This window comes from Gorilla gorilla, chromosome 15 (genome assembly GCF_029281585.2).
Source record: "Gorilla gorilla gorilla isolate KB3781 chromosome 15, NHGRI_mGorGor1-v2.1_pri, whole genome shotgun sequence".
In the NCBI taxonomy this organism is placed as follows: Eukaryota; Metazoa; Chordata; class Mammalia; order Primates; family Hominidae; genus Gorilla; species Gorilla gorilla.
Genome location: NC_073239.2, coordinates 120667360 through 120688806, shown reverse-complemented (window position 1 = coordinate 120688806; position 21447 = coordinate 120667360). Strand labels below are relative to the sequence as shown.

General features: G+C 58.2%; 2 protein-coding genes and 1 long non-coding RNA gene across 27 annotated transcripts in view; 1 reads left to right on the top strand and 2 right to left on the bottom strand.

Annotated features, from left to right (window-relative positions):
• Positions 1–104: 104 nt before the first annotated feature.
• XRCC3 (X-ray repair cross complementing 3) lies at positions 105–17951 on the top strand. 2 transcript variants are annotated; one of them, XM_031001539.3, is made up of 9 exons: positions 105–165; positions 4041–4142; positions 4363–4575; positions 6927–7064; positions 8377–8589; positions 12220–12374; positions 16016–16228; positions 16413–16459; positions 16575–17951. In XM_031001539.3, exons 3-9 carry the CDS (start codon positions 4521–4523, stop codon positions 16792–16794), a joined length of 1041 nt encoding a protein of 346 aa, XP_030857399.1. In that variant the 5' UTR covers positions 105–165; positions 4041–4142; positions 4363–4520; the 3' UTR covers positions 16795–17951. The 2 variants fall into 2 exon arrangements, with proteins under 2 accessions (XP_030857399.1, XP_063554285.1); XM_063698215.1 differs by lacking the exons at positions 105–165; positions 4041–4142; positions 16016–16228 and having other exon boundaries at positions 4444–4575.
• LOC109023212 (uncharacterized) lies at positions 1138–4367 on the bottom strand. Of its 4 annotated transcripts, XR_010130836.1 has the most exons (3): positions 2663–4367; positions 2038–2313; positions 1335–1531 (listed from the first exon to the last, which is right to left on the bottom strand). It is a non-coding gene; the product is annotated as an uncharacterized lncRNA (long non-coding RNA). The 4 variants fall into 4 exon arrangements; XR_010130838.1 differs by having other exon boundaries at positions 1138–2281; positions 2663–3778; XR_010130839.1 differs by having other exon boundaries at positions 1138–2089; positions 2663–3778.
• Positions 14006–21447, bottom strand: part of KLC1 (kinesin light chain 1) — a 72367-nt gene continuing 64925 nt past the window's right edge. For all 21 annotated transcript variants that reach the window (XR_008671405.2, XR_008671406.2, XR_010130835.1 and 18 more), the window contains 2 exons: positions 14845–14917; positions 14006–14367 (listed from right to left, as the gene is read on the bottom strand). Coding sequence is in view for 18 of the 21 variants with exons in the window: in XM_004055749.5 (XP_004055797.1) it covers positions 14365–14367; positions 14845–14917 (76 nt within the window). In the remaining 3 variants the exon portion in view is untranslated. The remainder of the gene's footprint in view (positions 14368–14844; positions 14918–21447) is intronic.

Here is a 21447-nt window from a genome sequence, read left to right as displayed (position 1 = left end):
CGCCCCTCTCAGAGAGATTGAGACTTTGGATTGGTTAGTTAGTCAGTCACGTTAGCGTCGCTTCGTCTCTGATTGGTGTAGCCCACTCAGGGTGCTAGGCGCCTATTGGAGGAGAAGGCCGAGAGGAGCAGGACGGCGCCAAGAGGAGTGCGGAACCCGCGGGAGGTGAGGCCAGCCGAGCCGGGCTGCGGGCCGGGGGGCGGCGGGGTCGGAGGTCGTGGGCGGCAGCGGGCGTGAGGGGTGAGGCAGGGTCAAGGGGCGGGGGAGGCCGCGGGTCTCCATTGCCCGAGCCTGTGGGAGCAGGCGGGCCTGGGGCTGCAGCACTCACCCCGGGGGCCCCGCCGCAGCTCGGGTAGCGTTCAGGCACCTCCCCGGGGCCGGGCCGCGTGCGTTCGGAGCGGGGAAGGCGGGGAAGGCGGTCTCCGGGGCCCCCGGTGCGCGCGGGGAGGCGTCCGCTCAGGGGAGGCCGAGGTGGGCCCGCGGCTGCGCCCCCGGCCTTCGATGCCTTCGCTCGTCCGCCTGGGACCGCGCTGGCCTCGCATCGAAGTGGGAGAGGTCTGAACAGTTATTTTAATACTTTGATTTGGAAAGAAAATCTTTAAGGCCGGGCGCGGTGGCTCACGCCTGTAATCCCAGCACTTTGGGAGGCCGAGGCGGGCGGATCACGAGGTCAGGAGTTCAAGACCAGCCTGGCCAACATGGTGAAACCCCGTCTCTACTAAAAATACAAAAATTAGCTGGGTGTGGTGGCACGTGCCTGTAATCCCAGCTGCTTGGGAGGCTGAGGCAGGAGAATTGTTTGAACCAGGACCCGGGAGGCGGAGGTTGCAGTGAGCCGAGATCACATTACTGCACTCCAGCCTGGGCTACAGAAAAAGACTCCATCTCAAAAAGCAAAAAAAAAAAAAAAGAAGAAAATGTTTGTTCATCCTGCCTTTAATTCCTTATTACAAGGCGTGAATTTTTATTGTTTTTTTGAGACAGTCTGGCTCTGTCATCCGGGCTGGAGTGTAGTGGCGCCAGCTAGGTGCAACCTCGACCTCCCAGGCTCTCAAGTAGCTGGGACCCCAAGCGCCACTACGGCGCCCAGCTATTTTTCTTTTTCTTTTTTTTTTTTGGTAGAGAATAGGTCTTGCTGTGTTGCCCAGGCTGGTCTTGAACTCCTGGGCTCAGGCGATCTTGGCCGCCTTGGCCTCCCACGGTGCTGGGATGACAGGCATCAGCAGTGTTGAAGCCTGTGAGGTGGGGTCCCTGTGGCTGACTCTGCCCTCTCCTGGGGCCATTGGCATTGCAGGGGTCCTTGTGTGTGGAGGAAATAAGGAGATGATCAAAGTATGATTCCACGAATCACACGGTTTATTGTCAAAGAGGATTTGTTCTCGGGTTCACAGTGCTCAGAGGGGAGGAGAGGGGAGGAGGTGAAGACGCCTGGCAGGGAAGCAGGGCCTCCATGGATGGGGTGCATTCACGGCAGGGAGGTGAGTGGCAGAATGGCCAGGGTCCAGTTGCTCTGCTGGGATGGAGCGGGCCCCTGGAAAGTGAGATCTGGTGAGAGCTCGAGGTGTGCCTTGGTAGCAGTGGAGAACGTGAGAGCGGGAGCTCTCTGAGAAGCTGGGACCAAGGTCCAGCTCCCAGGCCAGCAGCGTATAGCTTGCCTCAAAGCATCTGCACAACCTTCAAGCTGATGTCTATTTTTGCAGTCCAGCAGTCAGGGCCAGTAACTCACGTAAGGGAGCGTCTGATAAGGTTTAAGTGGCATTCCCAAGGTTGCAGAGTTCACTCAAGTCCTCACATATGTGGTCTGATAAGACATCACACTCTTGCAGGGGGGTCAGGTCACCCCAAAACATCAGACTATGTGAGTGCTGTGAATCACTTCAAAGCTACACAGCAGGTCCTAGGGCCCGAGGCAGAGGAGTGAGTCCACCTCGGAAGGCTCAGAGCAGCTCCAGGCAGTAACCACAGCATTTCCAGAGTCTGAATTTCCGGAGCCTGGCGTGTGAGCCTAACAGCTCTGGTGTGACCGTCCATACTCACCTAGCAGCACGTGACATCAGCTCTCCCCCGAAGTCATTGCTCAGCTTGGGTGCTGCAGGAAGACATACAGGTCTGTCTTGGGCCAGCCCCTTGCCTGCTGTGGGCTGCTCCCCGTGTGTGGCCTTCAACCCGGTGTAGAGAGATGGGCTGGTCACACCCCTGCCCCTCACAGCGGTGAGAGGACAGAGGCATGTGCCGGGCTGTCTGTGGAGCTCCCGGGCCAGTGTCTGGGATGCGGCAGGTGCTTGGTGTTAAAGGGAAAATATTCCAGGATACCTGTGAAAGCACGTTAGGCAGAGACCAGGCTTTCATTCAGAAACTTTGAGAGGTGTGGGAACCACCACACTGTGGTCTTGCAGTGGGAGAGAGGCTGGGCTCAGCTCTGAACAGGCCATGGGCTGGTGGCGGCTTATAGCTCCAGAGCTGGGCGAGGGCAGAGGATGGAAGGTTGCTAAGAGGAACCCCCAGGGGTGAAGGGGATGCGGGTTAAACTGACCTGCCAGATCAGGCCGCCCGGGGGACAGTGGAAGATGAGGCGCCTAATCAGCTCTCAAGGGTGATGGGACACGGGAGGAGGTCCTTGCTAAACAGACTTTGAGCCGGGCCTGTTAAACCAAGTTCTCACCAGGATGTGCACAGAGGGCCCAGGAGGAGCCTCAGGAGCCGGACTGCCGTTGGCCAAGCAGTGAGTCTGTTATCCCGTCAGTGGACACTCTGCTTCCAGGTGCCTTGGCCTTGGCCCGCGTCCTGAAGGCGGGAGACGTTGCAGCCACGTGCCGTCCTTCCCGGTGCTCCTGCCAGTGTCCCGCTGCTTGACACAGTCCAAGTTTTGTATCCAGACCCAGCCCGGGGCAGCAGCCTCCCGACAGCCCCCAGGCCCAGCCTGTCTGTGACAGTCACGCCTGCTCAGGGAACCATCCCTCCGTGCAGATCTGGGCTGTGTTTTGGGTGGTACCTCGGGTGTGGGGTCCCCTACCAGGCACGAGGTTCATACTCCCCAGGCTGCCTCCTGTCCTCAGGGCTTGGAGAGTCCCATGTTCTGAAAATGACCTCTTTTCGAGCCGGGCGAGGCCACACCTCCTTTGGCAGTGTAGTGCCTTCCTGGAGGAGGCATTCCTTTTTGATGTGCCTTCTGTGCTTGGGAACCTCACTTCCTCACTCAGGCCAGCTCTGCCAGCAGTTTGGAGCTGGTTCAGTGCCCCACCGCCCTGCCTTGGCCTGCGCCCGGCCCTCCAGAGTGGCTTCTCGCCAGTTCCTGTCAGGCCTGCCTGGGCAACCAGGCCTGGGCACCTCCCTGTCCCTTGCTCAGAAAACCCACAGGCCGTGGGGCCCGGGAGCCAAGCCTGGTGCGTGGGCAGGAAACGCATCCTGGAGCACCAGCTTCCCTGCACTGCCCGCCTCACGGGGTGCCTGGGGGCGTGCCTCAGCCTGCTGCTCCTGTAGTCTGTTCTCCACGCCGGGCCTGTCTCCCTGAGCAGGCTGAACATGGGCAAACGAGTGACCAGCGTGATCGTGTCCAGGCCAGTGCCACATTCTGCGTGGTCCAAGGGAAAACCTCCTCCAAGTCCACGGCCCGCCCTTTCCTCTGCTGGGTTACGGCCAAGGGCACCAGGCCTCACTGGAGGACGTGGATCCTGGACCCGGCCCTCGAGGCTGCTGCCTTCCAGTTTCCCCATGCCCTGGACACTCTTGGTCTCACCATTTGGGAGGCCGACAGGGGATGCAGAGTGGCCTGTTGGAAAGGCCTTATGTGACCCCAGGCTGAGTCCCTGAGCAGCCTGCTGAGGCCGGAGGGGAGAAGAGCTGAGCTTCTCCCTTGCTGGGCCAGGCTCGGGCTGTGGAAGGGCTGCCAGCTCCCTTCCTGGGAGAGGCTGGGTGGGGTCCACGGCACCTTCCTCCCGTCCCACAGGAAGCTGTCTTCTGCTGTTGGCTGCTGGGGGCCACCGATGTTCGGATCCCTGAGCACCCTGCCAATCCCACACTCACCTTCCCACTCTTTCCAGAGTCCCCAGGGAGACACTTAAGGGAAATTAAACTGCAGAGTGCAAGAGATGCCTCAGTCAAGTCAGCCAAAAACACGCGGGTCATCCCCGAGCCCCAGAGAGGTGAGTCGGGCAGGGTACCCAACTGCCGCAGGAGGATGGTCTTATTTCTAGCACTTTCCACAGGAGGTAAATGTGGTGGGTTTGGGGGATTTTTCAAATGCATCAGTGTCTGGAATGCGTTCTAAGCTGCTAAATAATTCTTAGAGGTAAATTACAGACATGTTGCCCTACATGTAGCTAGACAGCCTTCCCTCTACAGTGAAGTCTCCTCCACCCTCAGTGACAGAGCCCCGATGACACGGACACCTCGGCTGCTGTCACTTCCCTGGTTCGGGCCTCCCACAGGCTTTGAATTGAAGGAGAGTGCCTCAGAATTTGCATCCATTGTTCTGTCTTTCCTGGGAAGTTATTCATCCTGGTGGCCAGCCCACCGACAAAATGGATTTGGATCTACTGGACCTGAATCCCAGAATTATTGCTGCAATTAAGAAAGGTACACTTATTTCTATTTACATAAAGGGTGTGGGTGGGTGTGTGCAGTTTATATAAGGCAGGTTAACAAAATGTTGGCTGGCTAAGCCTTCCTTACTTTGCCTACCCTGATTATTAAACCGAGGACGGGATGTACTATGGGATTTTCAGGGGTGTGTGTGTGTGTGTGTACTACATGGATTTCTTTCAGTTACTTTTATTTTTATCAAAGTAATACATGCATATTGTCTAAAAGGTAAAATGGAGCCACATAAAGTCTTTTAGTTTTTTTTTTTTTGGAGACGGGGTCTCGCTCTGTCACCCAGGCTGGAGTGCAGTGGTGCGATCTCAGCTCACTGCAAGCTCCGCCTCCCGGGTTCACATCATTCTCCTGCCTCAGCCTCCCTAGTAGCTGGGACTACAGGCACCAGTCACCACGCCCGGCTAATTTTTTTGTATTTTTAATAGAGACAGGGTTTCACTGTTTTAGCCAGGATGGTCTTGATCTCCTGACCTCGTGATCCACCCGCCTCTGCCTCCCAAAGTGCTGGGATTACAGGCGTGAGCCACTGCGCCCAGCGGTCTTTTAGTTATTTTTTAAAAAAATATTTACATCTGGGCTCCTAAATGTGTTTATGTTGTAATGTTTGATTTGTCAGTGTTACTGATTATCCATGGACTTCTCTTGGGGGCTGTGAGGACTGAGCGTGCCTACACCTGTGTACCCTAACTTCCTCTCCCCCCAGCTCCCTGCCCATACTTGGAACCTAGTTTGGGTGACATCAGCTGTCAGGGTTGTGACTGGGTGCATACTGGCCATTGTTGAACCTGGTGTGGTGGTGCAGGGGATGGTTTTCTTTCTTACAGCATCTTTTTTCGCCCGAGTTAGTAAATGCTCAAAACTCAGGCCCCACGTGCAGCCCCTGCCCCCTGCTCCCCATGCCAGCCGCCTGACTGTCATCCGGGGACCCTCCTGCCATCTTCCATCCTCCCCCGTCTCCCAGGGCCTCAGCTACGTGAACCTCAGCACGCTGTCTGTGGCGAGAAGCCAGAGTGCTCATGGAGCTGCCGCAGCAGCCTGGTGACAGGGCAGGGCCTCACTGTCCTGACTCTCCATCCTTGGCTGTTGGTTTTTATCCTCCTGTTGGTGGCCTTGTGATCACAGCTGCTGCCACAGCTGCAGACACGACGCTTGCAGACCAGGGACAGAGAAGGGCTCAGCCAGGGAGTTCCTTTCTCACCTGTGTCTCTTATCCAAAAACCAATGTTTCCAGAAGTCCCTGCAGACTTCGCAGCTGTGAAGGGGGCTGGGGCTGTGAGGCTTACCAAGGGGAGCGTCCTGCCACAGCCCCGATCCCGGCGAGTCCTCAGGGCCCACAGAGCCTTCTGGAGCAGCCTGTCTGCGGGAAGCCCCTCCGCTGGATCTGGTGAAACCCAGGGGCACTTTCTTCATTCCCACCCTTCCATCTCCTTGTGTTTTCTGTGTGGCTTTTCTGAAGATCACACCAGTGCTTACTGTTTTCCAGCCGGACAGTGGTTGTCTTTTCACTGCAGCGTTCAGCGCACCCGTGCTGAGGGGGTTTCTGATGTGGCGGGTGTAAGTCTCCGTGGCCGGGTGGGGCGCTTCGTCCACCACTGCTCCCTCTCGTGCACGCTTCCTCGCACTTCCCTGATCGGCTGATCAGTCTGCAGCATTTGTCGTCTTTCTACGAGTTTGAAATTAGAAAGTGATCCACTTATCTGAGTCCAAAATTAACTTCCTTGCCCTCCTCCTCAGATGGCAGGTCCTGGGGGTCTGCACCCCTGTAACTGCTGCCACCGCCGTTCTGATTCGCACATGCTCTGCCCCCTGCCCTGACTGCCCTGTGCAGCTGGTGTTTGGACCTGGGCTCTGCTTCCCTCCCAGCGCTCCCCTCCCTGCGCTCCCCTCCCCAGGGCACATGTCCTCGCCCGTGGCTCAGCCCAGATCCATGCCTGGTGGGCGGGTGGTGGAAAGCTCGGTGCTGGTTTTTTCCTGCCCCCTTCTGGAGCACTGTCTCCAGCTGGCATGGAACTGGGTGCCTGTCGTTTCTTCTCAGCACCGGGACCTGCCCAGCCCTGTCTTCTGGCTTCTGCCCCAGCTCATGAGGCTGGTATCTGTCCGAGTGCCAGGACTCAGGGCGCAGTGTCCAGCAGCCCTTTCCTCTTGCCTGTGCATCGGCCACACTGTGTCCAGGGTTTCCAGGGAGCAGGGGATCCGGTCCCTACCCACCTTGTCCCCAGAATCGGAAGCACGGTGCTCTCACAGTGCTCTTAACAAGCACCTTTTGTCACTGTGTTGCCCTGCGTTATGAGAGTCTGACATTTTCCTGTAATTTATCTGTGTTATTTCAGCCAAACTGAAATCGGTAAAGGAGGTTTTACGCTTTTCTGGACCAGACTTGAAGAGACTGACCAACCTCTCCAGCCCCGAGGTCTGGCACTTGCTGAGAACGGCCTCCTTACACTTGCGGGGAAGCAGCATCCTTACAGGTAGGTGGGTCCTGGCATCTCTGCCAGGGGTGACATGTGGCTCCAGCATCATGGTCCCAGTGGTGCAGGGCGGGGGCTGTGCAGACTTCACCCAGGGACCAGCCTCAGGGCGTGTGGCAGCTGCTTCAGCCCCAGAGTTCCCATCTTGCTTGTCCTACACCCATGGGGCTGTGGTCACAGCATCGGGTCAGAAGATGCGTGAGGTGGACACAGAGGGGCTGTGGGGCCTCCTGGGGACCTTGCTCCATGGACCAGAGGAGGGGGTGCAGGAAGCAGGGGTGGATTTGGCAGTCAGCACCCAGAACCCTTCAGGCTCTGGCAGGGCAGGAACGGTGTGAGATGGGGCCCTGGCCGCGGTCCCACCAACACGTGTGGGAAACCAGGTCTCAGCAGGGGAAGGAGGTACCCAGGGAACCCCATGCGCCTGGATGGACAAGGTTTCCATCCCTGCATCTGAGCAGGCCCTAGTAGGCAGCGGGGTCCTGGCATGAGCAGGGTCCTCCCTCCCCTGCAGGTGGCTCAGTGGCCCAGGCCCCAAGGAACATGCTGAACTTGGGGCTGCCGTGGTGGGCAGGTGCCACGGCCACACACACGGTGCTGTGGGCAGGGCTCTGGGCAGGCCTCACAGTCAGGGTGGCCTGCTCCACCTGGACGGGGTGCCCAAGGCAGTGTGCAGACACCAAGGGAGGGGCTGCTCCTCCCGGCCCAGGCCCCAGGCCAAGAGCGCAGCCTGCACCGCGTGTCCCACCTTGAGCCTTGCCCTGAGGGGCTCTTCGGTGTCGTGGAGGAGGCTGTGTCGAATGGCTCATCCAAGGCCCTTTAGCCAAGAGGCTGAGACCAGCATTGCTGTAGAATGGTATCTGTCACAGAGAACTGACGGCATGTGGTGTGCACGTGTGTGCGCCTGCGGGAGCCCATTAAAGCCACTTGAGAACTGTTCAGCACCCCAGGACATCCCAGCTAGACGGAGCTGTGCCTTTTTCTTCACATGGAGGCTGTTAGGGAGCGCCTCGGGGCTCTCTGGAAGCTTTGGCTGAAGGCGTCTGGTGCTGCAATTGCCCCATGGGGGATCCCTGGGGGCATGTGATGGTGGCCCTGGGGCTCCCCCTGACTCTGCATCTCAGGTGCACCCGCCCTTCCCAGCTGGGCTACCCCTCCCTGCCCTCAGCACCTTGCTCACCCCCATGACCACAGGCACCTGTGCTCCAGCCACACTGCACCTGGCACAGGCAGGCTGGCCGTGCCTCCCGCAGTCCCCAGCCCTGCCCGCAGGCCCAGGAGAGTCAGGCCTGACACCATCCCTGCCCTTCAGCACTGCAGCTGCACCAGCAGAAGGAGCGGTTCCCCGCGCAGCACCAGCGCCTGAGCCTGGGCTGCCCGGTGCTGGACGCGCTGCTCCGCGGTGGCCTGCCCCTGGATGGCATCACTGAGCTGGCCGGACGCAGCTCGGCAGGGAAGACCCAGCTGGCGCTGCAGCTCTGCTTGGCTGTGCAGTTCCCGCGGCAGCACGGAGGCCTGGAGGCTGGTGAGTGGCCACTCTTCCGTGGGGTCTGGGCAGGTGGGCAGCCCCTGCTCTGTGCAGGACAGCTTTCCGTTGAGGTGGGGCAGTGGCCGCCTCTTGCGCTGTTCCTACCATTGCATCTCCCTCCTTCTCACCCTGATTGCCCTCGCTCCTTCCAGAACAGGGAGGGGGAAGTGAGGCTGGGCTCAGCTGACAGCAGGAGGGGTGGGAGGGTACGAACCCCACCACCAGGCAGCCGGCCCTCAGCAGAGCTAGGCCCCCAGGGGTCGCTGGCTGAGCACAGCTGCCAAGCCCGGAGTCCACAGAGCCAGCAACGCAGGGAGGGCAGCACAGCCTTTCCCCAGGTGCCCTGCCGCCAGGCCGTGTATGCTCCTGGCACGGCCCCTGAGCCTGTACGCTCTGTGAAACGAGGGTTCCCTGCATTGGACTAAAGCGTTCAGAGCATGCCTGCCTGGGTCTCTCAGGTGTTAAAAGTTCACATAGTTTTAAACTGTGAGTTGTGAGTAGGAGAGATGTTTCTTAGTAGCTCCTTAACTTTTAAACTAATTCCCTGGTGTCAACATGCGATTCCCACGTTGTCTTAAACTCCACGTGAACACAGAGTGGCAGCATTTTTTCATCGGTGGCACCTTTGAGCGCATCTGCTAGGCTCACTTCCCACACAGGGCGGGACCCCAGGCCCTGGACCCACAGGCCCAGCCAGCCACCTCCTCACGGGCCTGACCTGCCAGCAGCGGTGTGGCTGGGAACCTCACCTCTGCCACCCTCAGCGTCATCCCCAGGACCCAGGGTGTGCTGTGCCTGCCTGAGCTTCAGTGCTGGGTGGAGGGTGAGGGGTCTCCTGAGCCTCCGTGTCGGGTGGAGGGTGAGGGGTCTCCTGAGAGCCCAGCTGGGGTCTGCTCATGCCACAGGCATTTTTGTCCCTGCAGCCCAGGGGAGGGCGCCCTCTTGTCAGGTGCCTGAGTCCCTGCGGCTGGTCTTGGGGATGAGCCTGGAGACAGCCAGAAGCCGGGAGGACAGGAGTTGGCCTTGAAAATGGGAGTCTCCCGCTTACCCCACGGAAGATCTGCTGTGAGGTGGAGGCGGGACTCGGGCGTGCTCAGGAACGGGACGGGAGCCGCCCTCATTCTCCAGCGTCCTCCGTGCCAGGCTTTGTGCAAATCTGATTTGTGCAATGACTCCCCCTCAGCTTCCACCCCGTTGGCCTTTTCAGTGAAGCCCACACTCCCCGATACCCAGGGACACAGAAGCCTTAGGACACCCTCCCTGAATCCCCCAGCTGCGCCCAGCCCAGTGACTGCTGCGGGATGACAGCACAGTCCAGCCTTGCGGGCCAGGGGAAGGGAGGGGGCCCCACGGCCACCGTGACCACATGCAAGGTTAGGGGTCAGATGTGCTTTCCTGGGGAAATGACTTCCTTTCCTGGATCCAATCTAAAGGCCCGAATTTTGAAAAGAAAGTGGCAGGCGGGCTCTGAAGTGATTCCGACTCCCGTGCTTAAGCCGCGTGAGGCTCTCCCAGGCCTGCTGGGGCCCCGCCCACCACTGGGCTGCCCACAGCCACCCTCCTGCCAGCTTCACGACGTCCCCATGACTGTGCAGCCCCTACATACATCACCCCAACAAAAACACGCTGCTTGACCGGTTCCACCTGCTTCCCAGCCTTCCAGCCTAGCCTCTCTCCAGCCAACAGGATGGAGGAAGCCCAGGGCCCCGACCTTCCTGTGGCTCCTGACTAGGGGCAGTCACGGCTGGGGACACTGGTGGGGAAGGGAACCAGCCACAAAAGGGATGTGGCCTCCCAAGGCAGTATTTGTACGTTCCTGGCCTCAAGTGGGCCAGATGCTTCTCAGAAGCTTAGTTCTGACACAGAATGGGGCGGGGGGTTCCTGACCCATTTTTGCAACTCTTTACGTTTGAAATTCTGTCAAAGCAAAATCAGCTCAGAATTAAAGGTTATGCGGACACTCAGAAATAGGCTGCATGACATGGCGTGGGGGCACTGGCTCTCCCACAACTGCATGTGCCACTGCAGGAACAGGACGACGCCCCGTGGGCCACGGGGTCCTGGCTGGGCAGCCTTCCTGGCATAGTCAATGCTTAGAGAGCTCGCCGGCCTTGTTTTTGTTTTGCAGGAAACTGGAGTTTTATTATTACTCAAATCAGTCCCCCTAAGCCTTCCTGTTTTTTAAATTGAGATGTAATTTACATGCCATAAAATTCCCTCTAAAAGTGTACAGTTTGGCCTGATGGGCGCAGTACCTCACGCCTGTAATCCCAGCCCTTTGGGAGGCCGAGGCTGAGGCAGGCAGATCATGAAGTCAGGAGTTCGAGAGCAGCCTGACCAACATGGTGAAACCCAGTCTCTACTAAAAATACAAAAATTAGGTGGGCGTGGTAGCGCACGCCTTGTAATCCCAGCCACTCAGAAGGCTGAGGCAGGAGAATCGCTTGAACCCGGGAGGCAGAGGTTGCAGTGAGCCGAGATCGCACCACTGCACTCCAGCCTGGGCGACAGAGTGAGTCTCTTGTCTCTCAAAAATAAAAATAAAATAAAATAAATAAATTCAGTGGCTTTTAATAGAAGCATGAAGTTCTGTGCCCGTCACCACTATCCAATTCCAGAACAGTTCCCTCACCCCAAAAGGAAACCCTACCCATGAGCAGTCAGCCCCCACCCCCAGCAGCCTGCCTCCCATTTCCCTACCTCTGGCTCTTCCTGTCCTGGGAGCTCCATGCAAGTGCAACCGGACAGCACGTGGTCTCGTGACAGGCTTCCTTCACTGGCATTGTGTTTTCGAGGTTCATCCATGCTGGAGCAGGTGTCAGAACTGCCTTCCCTTTTAAGGTTCGATCATCCCACTGTAAGGATGGGCTGCACTTCATTCGTCCACTCCTCAGTTGATGGCCTTTGGGCCGTCTCCCCCGGGCTGTCATGAAACGTGCTACGGTGGACGTGTTTTCTCTTGGGTATCTACCTAGGAGTGGGGCTGCTGAGTCATGTGATTTGTTTAACTTTTTAAGGAAGTACCGATTGTTTTCCGAGCTGCACCATTTTACATTCCTAGCGGCAGCGCACAGGGGTCAGGGGTCTGCCTTCTCCACATCCTCACCAACACGTGTCTTTTCAAGCTGGCTTTTTGAATTTCACCATGGAGCCCAGATTGCAGGAGCTTTGAAGAGAGGAAACACTTGCTCAGTGGGGGCCTTGAGGGTGGCCACGTGTTGGGGCTCAGGGGCCATTTCCAGAAGGCGTTGCCCTGATGCTGCCACTTGCTCCCTGCCCTGCAGTGGGGAACGGAGGGTCACGGGAAAGGAGGGGCAGGGTGGAGCAGGAGAGGCCTCCCATCTGTGGCCATTCCAGCCCAGGGCCCAGAACAGGGGAAGTCCTTGCTTGGGTGTCAGAAGTGGAGACCCAGCCCGTATTCCTCCTGAGGGGGTCACCTGGCCCCGAAGGTGGCTGCCAGTGGGAGGGTGAGAAACAGCACCAGCCTCCTCCCTCCCCAGGCGAGGGGCAAAGAACCTGTGAGGGGCAGAGAGTTAGAAATGGCGGGAGACATCTGCACTTGATTTGTGTGGCAGTCACAGGCCCGTCTGGAGTCCCCTGGGCACATCAGGCACTCTTGCTTCCCAGGAGCCGTCTACATCTGCACGGAAGATGCCTTCCCGCATAAGCGCCTGCAGCAGCTCATGGCCCAGCAGCCGCGGCTGCGCACTGACGTTCCAGGAGAGCTGCTTCAGAAGCTCCGATTTGGCAGCCAGATCTTCATCGAGCACGTGGCCGATGTGGTGAGTGTGGGAGAAGCCCCATGACACCCCCAAGGCAAGCTATTCAGGACCATTGGGGCAGGTGTAGCCACCACGGCAATGGGGTCTCACAGCAGGGCAGGGAGATATGGGGCTCAGCTCTGAACACAGCATGGGTCATGGGGGTTTACGCCCGAGGAGCAGGTGGGGTCAGAGGATGGAGAGTGACTGAGAGGAACTGGCAGGGGAGGGGATTCTGGCTGAAGCATCCTGCCAGGACCCTTGCTGAAGGTGTGCCTTGGGGATCAGACCACCCCTGGGGACTGTGGAGGATGGACCAGTCAGCTACTGAGGGCGACTGGATACGGAGAGCATGGGTCCTGCTACAATCTCAGCAGGGATTGCCAAAACTGGATTTCATGAGGACGTGCACAGATGGGCCTAGGAGGAGGCTCAGGAGCCTGACGGCAGTTTGGCCAAACAGAATCCTGGCCAGGAGTGGCTGTGGGCCAGGCAGGCAGGGCGGCAGGCTACGACACCCAGTTACATCTGAATCTCAGGCAGCTTTGAAGCGTGTTCTAGAATGAGGATGCCCATATTCAGATCAACTTTCTTCATGATCTGAAACTCAGATGTAACTGGGCGCCTGTACACCATCTGTTAACCTTGCCCATGAAGACGGAGTGGGGAAGAGAAGCCCCAGGCGGGTGGCAAGGACCTCCTCTGGGCTGTGGGCCCCTGACCAGCTGCCCCAGGAGACCACCACCCTGAGAAGGATGGGACCTGCTCTCCAGGCTGCTGCCCTGCTGAGATAGCTGTGTTGGTTTCCCCTTGCCTCTGAGGGGAAGACGGCCCTCACTAGGGGCACAGGGGCTCCACCTGGCCAAGGCCTGCTGGGCACCCAGCTCAGACAGGTGACCTCAGATCCTTGACCACTGCCTGGCTGCTGGCTTCCCTGCAGACACTGGCTGGGCTTGGAGGAGGGACCCATGGCAGGCCTTGCAGAGAGCAGGGGCCACTCACCGGGGGCCAGTGGAGTCCGTCCTGTCGCCAAGAAGCAGGCAAGAGAGGCTGGGACCCATCCCTGCAGCTGGGGCAGCAGTGCTGTGAGCTGTCAGTGCTTAGTTTATAGAGATCATCCTGGGAGGGAGAAGTGATGAAGTAGAAAAGATGCAGAAGAAAAGATGGGAAGTTTGGGAGTAAACCCCTGACCAAAGGCAAATAAGGAAATTCCGCCCTGTGCAGGGGGAGCGGCTGCCATGTCCAGCCCACCCTAGACATGGCTGTGGCCTGGCAGAGCAGCTCCTGGGTGGGCCTTCCCCCACTTCTTTTTTTTTTTTTTTAAGACAGAGTCTCGCTCTGTCGCCCAGGCTGGAGTACAGTGGCGCAATCTCAGCTCACTGCAAGCTCCTCCTCCCGGGTTCACGCCATTCTCCTGCCTTAGCCTCCAGAGTAGCTGGGACTACAGGCGCCCACCACCATGCCCAGCTAATTCTTTGTATCTTTAATAGAGACGGGGTTTCACCACGTTAGCCAGGATGGTCTCGATCTCCTGACCTGGTGATCCGCCCACCTCGGCCTCCCAAAGTGCTGGGATTGCAGGCATGAGCCACCGCGCCCGGCCAGCCTTCCCCCACTTCTAAGAGGTCTTATAAAAACTTTCAAGTAAAGCATAAGGCATATAAACTTTTAATTTAAAAAAATGTACAATAAAATACGTTATCACACACAACGTGAGGAAGTTACACATGGGAAGGGAGCCGTGGGCCCAGCTCATGCCCCAGGTCTCCTGGGAGGGACCACGCCGCACCAGGGCACCCGCTTAGGCCCAGCCCCAGCCCCAGCCCCAGCCCCAGCCCCAAGGTCACGCCAGCCGTGTGGTTATTAGTATCATGTCCCACGCACACAGACGCAGGAGAAATGAGTGAGCGCTGCGGCTCCCGGCCAGGGGCCCTCCCTGCCGCCCTGGCTGTCCCGGGCCAGCTCCGGGCCACACTCGGCAGTCCCATCCTGGAGCGGGGCCAGGTCGGGGTCACTGCAAGAGAAGATAGAAGGTCAGGGCTGGGCCGCCAAAACCTGACAGTGTTACTAAGTTCTGTTCTGAAAACAGCTCTCTGGGGAACCCCCACCCCAAGTCTGCCTAGAGAAGAGGGTATTGCTGGTTGTGAGCCTCCCTGGGGCCAAGGGGTCATGGGGGACTGGTGCGTCTTTGGTCTCTGCTCCCTGGAGCACCAAAGGCCTGCATCTGGCACGGGGGAAGCCAGGGGTGTGGACACAGAGCCTTCTCTTGCATAAGCAGAGCCTGGTGCCATTCCCACCCCCCAACTCCTCTGTGGCCCTTGGGCTTGCATGAGGATGGGGACCTCTGAGCCAAGCCCTTCTTGGAGGCCCAGCCTGGCAGCTAGCAGCAGTCACCACTTGCCCATCCCCAGCTCCCCCCAGTCCCTGCATGTGCAAAGTCCCTCCCTGGCCCAGCTGCCTGCTTCCTGGGGCTGCAGGCCGTGGGACTCACGTTAGCGGTGGCGTCTTCCAGGCCACTGCTGCTGCTGTCGTTTTCCACAAAAAGAGGCTCGGCCAGAGACGCCCTGGAGATGAAGCACAGACGAGTTTCACTCAGGGCGTGCAGGCGGCCCTCAGGCGTCTTCAGAGCTCCGGGCGTGCCACCAGTGTGTGGCTGCAGACCTTGGACTTGAGGGGCAGCCTAGGGGCCCCTTAGCAGCCTCCATCTGGCCAGAGCTGCTGGCAAGGCCCATGGGGCCTGAACTACCCTGCTTGGTGCCAGGAGCAGCTGTGCCACCCTCCCCCATCACCATGGCTCACCAAGCTGTGCGGTCAGAGGCCAGGCCAGCCATGCCAATGGCTCTGGCACCCACAGGCCACGGCAGCACCCAGAGGGAGGCCGAGGACACCTGCCTTCACTGGGGGGTCCTCCCCTGGAAGCTCTCCTGGGAGCTGGTGGGCACAGGGCTGTTTCCACCCCTTGGCCAGGCCAGGCCAGCTCAGAGCACAGGGCTAAGGCCTCGGTGCACGGGAGGCGCTGGCCTTGAGGGTGTCTCAACCTACAGCCCCATCCTGACCCCCAGGTGGTCTCCCAGAGTGCCCCACGCCTTGGCAGAGGCAGGCCAGGCCTGACTCGCCTGAGTAACGCCTGAAGGGCATCAGGCCCCTGCCTTGCTTGAGCGTCTGAAGAGGTCATGGCCCAGGTGGTCATGGCCACCACGGGCTGGCTTTGGTGAAACTGTGGCCAGGTTTGGGTGGTCTGAGTACCTGGTGTGGGGCCACTGAAGGAGGGGGCTGGTTGCTGCTGACCTGTGAGGGGGGAAAGGGTGAAACCATGGCAGAAGGAGAGCAGACCCCCGCAAGGACTCAGGAGCCTGCGCAAAGGACGCCTCTACAGAGGACGGTGTTGGCACAGCCAAGGGGTGACTGCCTGGGAGGGCCAGAGGAAGGACATGGGGCCAAGGGAACCAGTTGTGTGAGCCTGAAGCTTCTATAGTTGGGGCCTTTTTGAGAAAAATACAGAATTGGGCTCAGAGTATGGGGACTACAGAGTATGGGCACTGTGAGCCCCAGGTGGGTAGGAAGGTTTTCAGTCAGACGGTCGAGTGACAGTCCAAACGGGGTCTGGTCACCTGGGGTGGGGACTTGCTGACCAGCATAGACAATGACAGCTGTCCCCACAGGACACCTTGTTGGAGTGTGTGAATAAGAAGGTCCCCGTACTGCTGTCTCGGGGCATGGCTCGCCTGGTGGTCATCGACTCGGTGGCAGCCCCATTCCGCTGTGAATTTGACAGCCAGGCCTCCGCCCCCAGGGCCAGGCATCTGCAGTCCCTGGGGGCCGCGCTGCGTGAGCTGAGCAGTGCCTTCCAGAGCCCTGTGCTGTGCATCAACCAGGTGGGCACCAAGGCAGGGGTGCACCCGTGAGCTCGTATTTTTAGCCAGGATGCAGAAGCAGAGCCGGTCTGGAGGTGGGGCGGGTGGCAGTGAGGTGGCCTCCGGCTCCTGCGGGTAGCAGCCTGTGCCTAACCATCGAGAAGACCCTCAGCCGTTGCAGCTGACCTGGACTGTGCTCTTCCAGGTGACAGAGGCCATGGACGAGCAGGGCGCAGCACACAGGCCGCTGGGGTGAGTGCAGCCATGTGGTGTGTGCACCTCTGTGCAGGTGCCAGGGGCACAGCTGGGCCGAAGTGGGCGGGGCCACCAAGCCTGAGCGCCATCTTGCCTGCTTCCTGTTTCTCAGGTTCTGGGACGAGCGTGTTTCCCCAGCCCTTGGCATAACCTGGGCTAACCAGCTCCTGGTAAGACTGCTGGCTGACCGGCTCCGCGAGGAAGAGGCTGCCCTCGGCTGCCCAGCCCGGACCCTGCGGGTGCTCTCTGCCCCCCACCTGCCCCCCTCCTCCTGTTCCTACACGATCAGTGCAGAAGGGGTGCGAGGGACACCTGGGACCCAGTCCCACTGACATGGTGGCGGCTGCACAACAGCCCTGCCTGAGAAGCCCCGACACACGGGGCTCGGGCCTTTAAAACGCATCTGCCTGGGCCGTGGCACAGCTGGGAGCCTGGTTCGGACACAGCTCTTCCAGGGCAGCGGCTCCACTTTCTCATCCGAAGATGGTGGCCACAGACTGACCCCCACCTGAGCTGGGGGGATGTTCTGCCTCTCCCTGGGTCTGGGGACAGGCCCGCTTGCTGGGTACCTGGTCCCCACTGCTGAGCTGGCCCTTGGGGAGAGGTGATTCTCAGGGCTGGAGCCTGGGGTGTCCTACAGTGACTCCCTGGGAGCCTCCTGCTTCTTCTCTCCACATGGAAGCCCAACTGGGGTTGCGTCTGAGGCCTGCCCCCTGGGCTGGGGCCTCAGACCCCCTCAGCCTTGGGACCGTGCCCACGAGGGTCTCCCCTCCTGCACACAGGGCAGTCCTTACTCCCCCACCACTCGGGCCACAGCGGGGCTGCAGGCAGGCGGCTCCTCCTCACCCACCTCTGGGTCCTTGGCTCCCGGGGGCCCCACCTCGGCACACACTGTGCCCCACAAAACTTCAGTGTGGTACAAGGTGGAGAAAGCATATCCCACCGACCTCCAGTGTCAGGGTCCAGGAGAGCCTGGGGGTGGGGGGACTGCCTTGTCTCTAGTAGTGTGGCCTGTGCCAGCACCACAGCCAGTCAGAGGAGCGCAGGCAGCACAGGGCTGGCACGTGACAGGCTCGTCAGCCACCTGGGAACACAGTTCTGGGCAAAGAGGATCCGAGGTTGAAAGGAAGGAGGGTCCTGGTGTATCCTGGCCCGGGGGGTCTGGGCGTCCAGCTCAGCCCTGGCCTGGCTGGGTGGTATTCTGGTAGGGATATGGCAGGACTCCTGGCAGGGCCACCTGCAGACCCAGTCCCACACTGTGGCCAGGCCTTACATCTGGCTGGAAAGCAGAGCCTCCTGGGAACACATCTGGCTGCAGAGGCTGAAATATCCACCCAGCAGGCAGAGTGGCGTGGCCTCCCCATGGGCACAGTGGTGACCCCCTTGATTCCCACCGTACAACCCCCTCCACCCTCCACCCAGTGCCTCCACGTGCTGCCTGGCACAGACCAGGCCTTTGACAAATAAATGTTCAGTGGCTGCAGTTCCAGGACCTGCGTCTTGCTGTCTGCCAGGCCCTGCTCTGAGTAATTCATGCACACTGAAGTATGTTCTCCTCACAACTCCTAGGGATAGGTACTGTTACATCTCCACTTGCAGGTAGGGAAATTCAGGCCCACAACTGTTAAGTAGCTTGACTCCTCCCACAACCCAGAGGCAGAAATTGTCACCCCCCACCTTATGTGCCCAGGGTGAGCCTGTGGGTGCTCCTATAGTGGGAGGAAGGGGGGCTGGCACTGGTTGGGGGAAAGGTAAAGGGTGGGGCCATACTGTGCAGAATTTTTCTGTTTGCCATTTTCTAGGGTGGGACAATCCGTTTAAACCTTCACCACGTTATCAAGGCTCTCTATGACCCTAAAGTTAAGAATCACTGGCATGAACATCGGAAAAAGTTATTTTGGGGTTGGATTTTTACAAAACAGCCTTTCTGCAAAAGTGCAGGGATTCTACAACAGCAAGTAAGACATTTTATTTCTGTAATTGAACATAAGCAATTCCAAATGCTTTTCTAGGCAAGACATGCCAGCGATTAGAAAATGAGACAGCTTAAAGACAGAGGTACATTTAACAGAGAAAACACACCTGGAAGCTCGGCCGGCCCCGCCCATGCTGGCTCAGTTCCTGCCCCTGGAGGGAAGGGGCTGAGGGGCTTCCCGTCCCAGGGAACTCCCACCACAGGAGTCTGCAGAAGGGCTGGCCTGGCAGTCAGTCCCAGGAACACTGACCATCCCCTTAGGGAGGCACCACGCCCTGGGGAGCACAGTTTCAGGCCAGGGCCACGGGTCTTGCCCTGAAGACCCTCCCTCAGGGACCACGCGCCCTGACCCTCATTGCCTCACCATATTATAAAACACTAAAACCACTTAGGTTCTTCCCCACAGAGTTGGGGAACTAATTGTAAACAGAATACAAGTCTACATACCAGCCCTAAGACAGCTGGCCCCGCTGCACACACAGCCTGCTGGCCCTAGCAAGACATGGTCAGAGCTGGTAAGTGCTCTACAGCATTCAGAAATCTGACCACAGCGTACACACAGCTCACAAGTCAGTGCAAACAGAAGCTAATGACATCCTCCAAGAAAATTCCATACAGTTATGACAATGGAAAACCTGTTATACATTGTAACCATACATCATTAGCAATGTTTAATACATCTTACTATAAACACTGAATTTCTAAGTACATGATACTCCTAGCAGCTTAATCCAGAAAATAACGATGTGAATCCCTCCAATACTGTAAACACAAGACCAAGTGCTGCCCATGAGAGTGCCCCGTGCCACCCGCGGGCACCACCGGCCTCTGAGGACCCCTGAGCCGCACACTGCTGCTGCTTCAGGGAAGCATCCGTGTCACAGGACTTCCCCAGGGGCCTGGTTTCTGCCACAGCTGCACCAACTACCCACAGATATGCTGTCCGCCCACAGATCCAGACGCTCCCGTGCCATGGTTGCTGGGGCCGGGCGCTGCACACACGGCTGCTGTGGGGGGGGTGGCGCAGTGATTATTTTGACAGCAACGCTGAAGAAACAGGTGCTGACTCTCGCGCGGGGTTCCTCTCACCAGAACGACCACACACAGGAGGAGGGATGGCTGGGCCCACCACTTCTCTCCTCTGAAGGGAAAAATTCAGACCGCCAGATGGGAAATGGCTGAAATCACTGCACTTCTATTGAGGGGAAGGGTTCAAACATCGGGGACTCAGGTACTCAGATTCCCTTGCCGCCTCCCTCTCTGAAACACGAACCTTCCTTTACGAGCTGGCTTCAGGGAGGCCCCCGGGCTTCTCTTACCCCAACACACAATGCTCCCACAGCCACAGTGCTGCAGAGGCCACCTCGGCCCTAAAGTCCCATGGCTGGAAGCCACAGCAGGCTCCACAGAGGCCCCACACAACCTCGTCTGCACCCATCAGTCTGAAGAGGTTAAAATTCAACTCCATATTCAGCCCTATGTTAATTCCTTCTAAATGCCCTTTTTCCTTTCCAGATAACTGTCACTAAGGGAAACTGTCTGGGTTCCAAACTCTGCTCAGCATCCTCACAGGGAGAAGGCACCCCCACCACAAGGGAAGCTCCGGAGCCCTCCTGCCTGTCGCCTGTGCACAGACATAGCCCACTACGGGGGCAGCCACGGCACCTGTCAGGGGAAGCTGCTCTACACCCCCCTTTTTTTTGGGGGGTGGCTTCTCACAACGCATCAAATTATATATATATATATATATATATATATATATATATACATACATACATACACATGGTTTTTTTTGCTAGACACAGGGACTCGCTGTGTTGCCCAAGCTGTTCTTGAACTGGGCTCAAGTGATCCTCCCGCGTCAGCCTCCCAAAGTGCTAAGATTATAGGATTACTGGCATGAACCACCGCACCCAGCCATATATATATATAATTTAACATTTTTTCTTTTAATCCCATCCACTATTACAGAACCTATGAAATTTTCTTCAACACCTCTATGTAGCATTTAGAAAGTAAGCTCCTGATCCACTAGAATCTGCAAGAATGGAGTCAGGAGCCTCAGAAAAGGAGCCACGGCCACAGGTGAGCAGCTCGGGGACAACGCTGGCTCCACAGGGCAGCTCCTGGGCCAGGCACCCGCTGGTGACTACATGGAGCTTGTCTTGTGGAAACAAACGCGTTTTCACAAACACAGCAGTCCTGTGACATGAGACGGGATGAAACTTTTAAAGGTATTTTAAAGTCTAGCCTTGTAACAAAACCTCAGGACACTCTGTCCCCAGCCTTCGTGCCCCACGGGGAGCTTCTGGGGGCTGAAGGTGACAAGTGTGAGCCTCTGCTGGGCCACCACCCGCCCTGTTACATGACAGTGGCAAGCTGAGCTTTCACGGGACGGCTGGTGTTTCACAGACCGCCCCTCCATCCCGTAGCCTAGTTGGCTGGCATGGAGGTGGCGCTTCTGAGCGTCAGCCTTTGGAATCACTGATCACCTCGGCATCTGTTTTGTACGCTCTTTACCTATGGACTAGTTTGTGGACGGCTAAGAAATACAGCCTCAGCATTGATTTGAAAAGGTTCCTGTCAGAGTCCACCGTGCTCCCTCATTCTATAAAGCTTAAGCTTTTAAAAAGTGAAACACCGTGTTAGCCGGGATGGTCTCGATCTCCTGACCTCGTGATCCGCCTGGCGGGCACCTGTAGTCCCAGCTACTCGGGAGGCTGAGGCAGGAGAATGGCGTGAACCTGGGAGGTGGAGCTTGCAGTGGGCCGAGATTGGGCCACTGCACTCCAGCCTGGGCGACAGAGTTAAGACTCCGTCTCAAAAAAAAAAAAAAAGAAAAAAGAAAAAAAGTGAAACACACGTCTCTATGGGCTTCGTGTGCAGGGGCGTCCGGGAGAACACAGCTCAAAAGGGGTGGGCATGGGGCCCCAGGGCCACAGGCATGGGGACCTTGGAAAGAAAGACCCAGAAGATGCTCCTGCTGGGAAGGAATTCACTTCCCACTGAC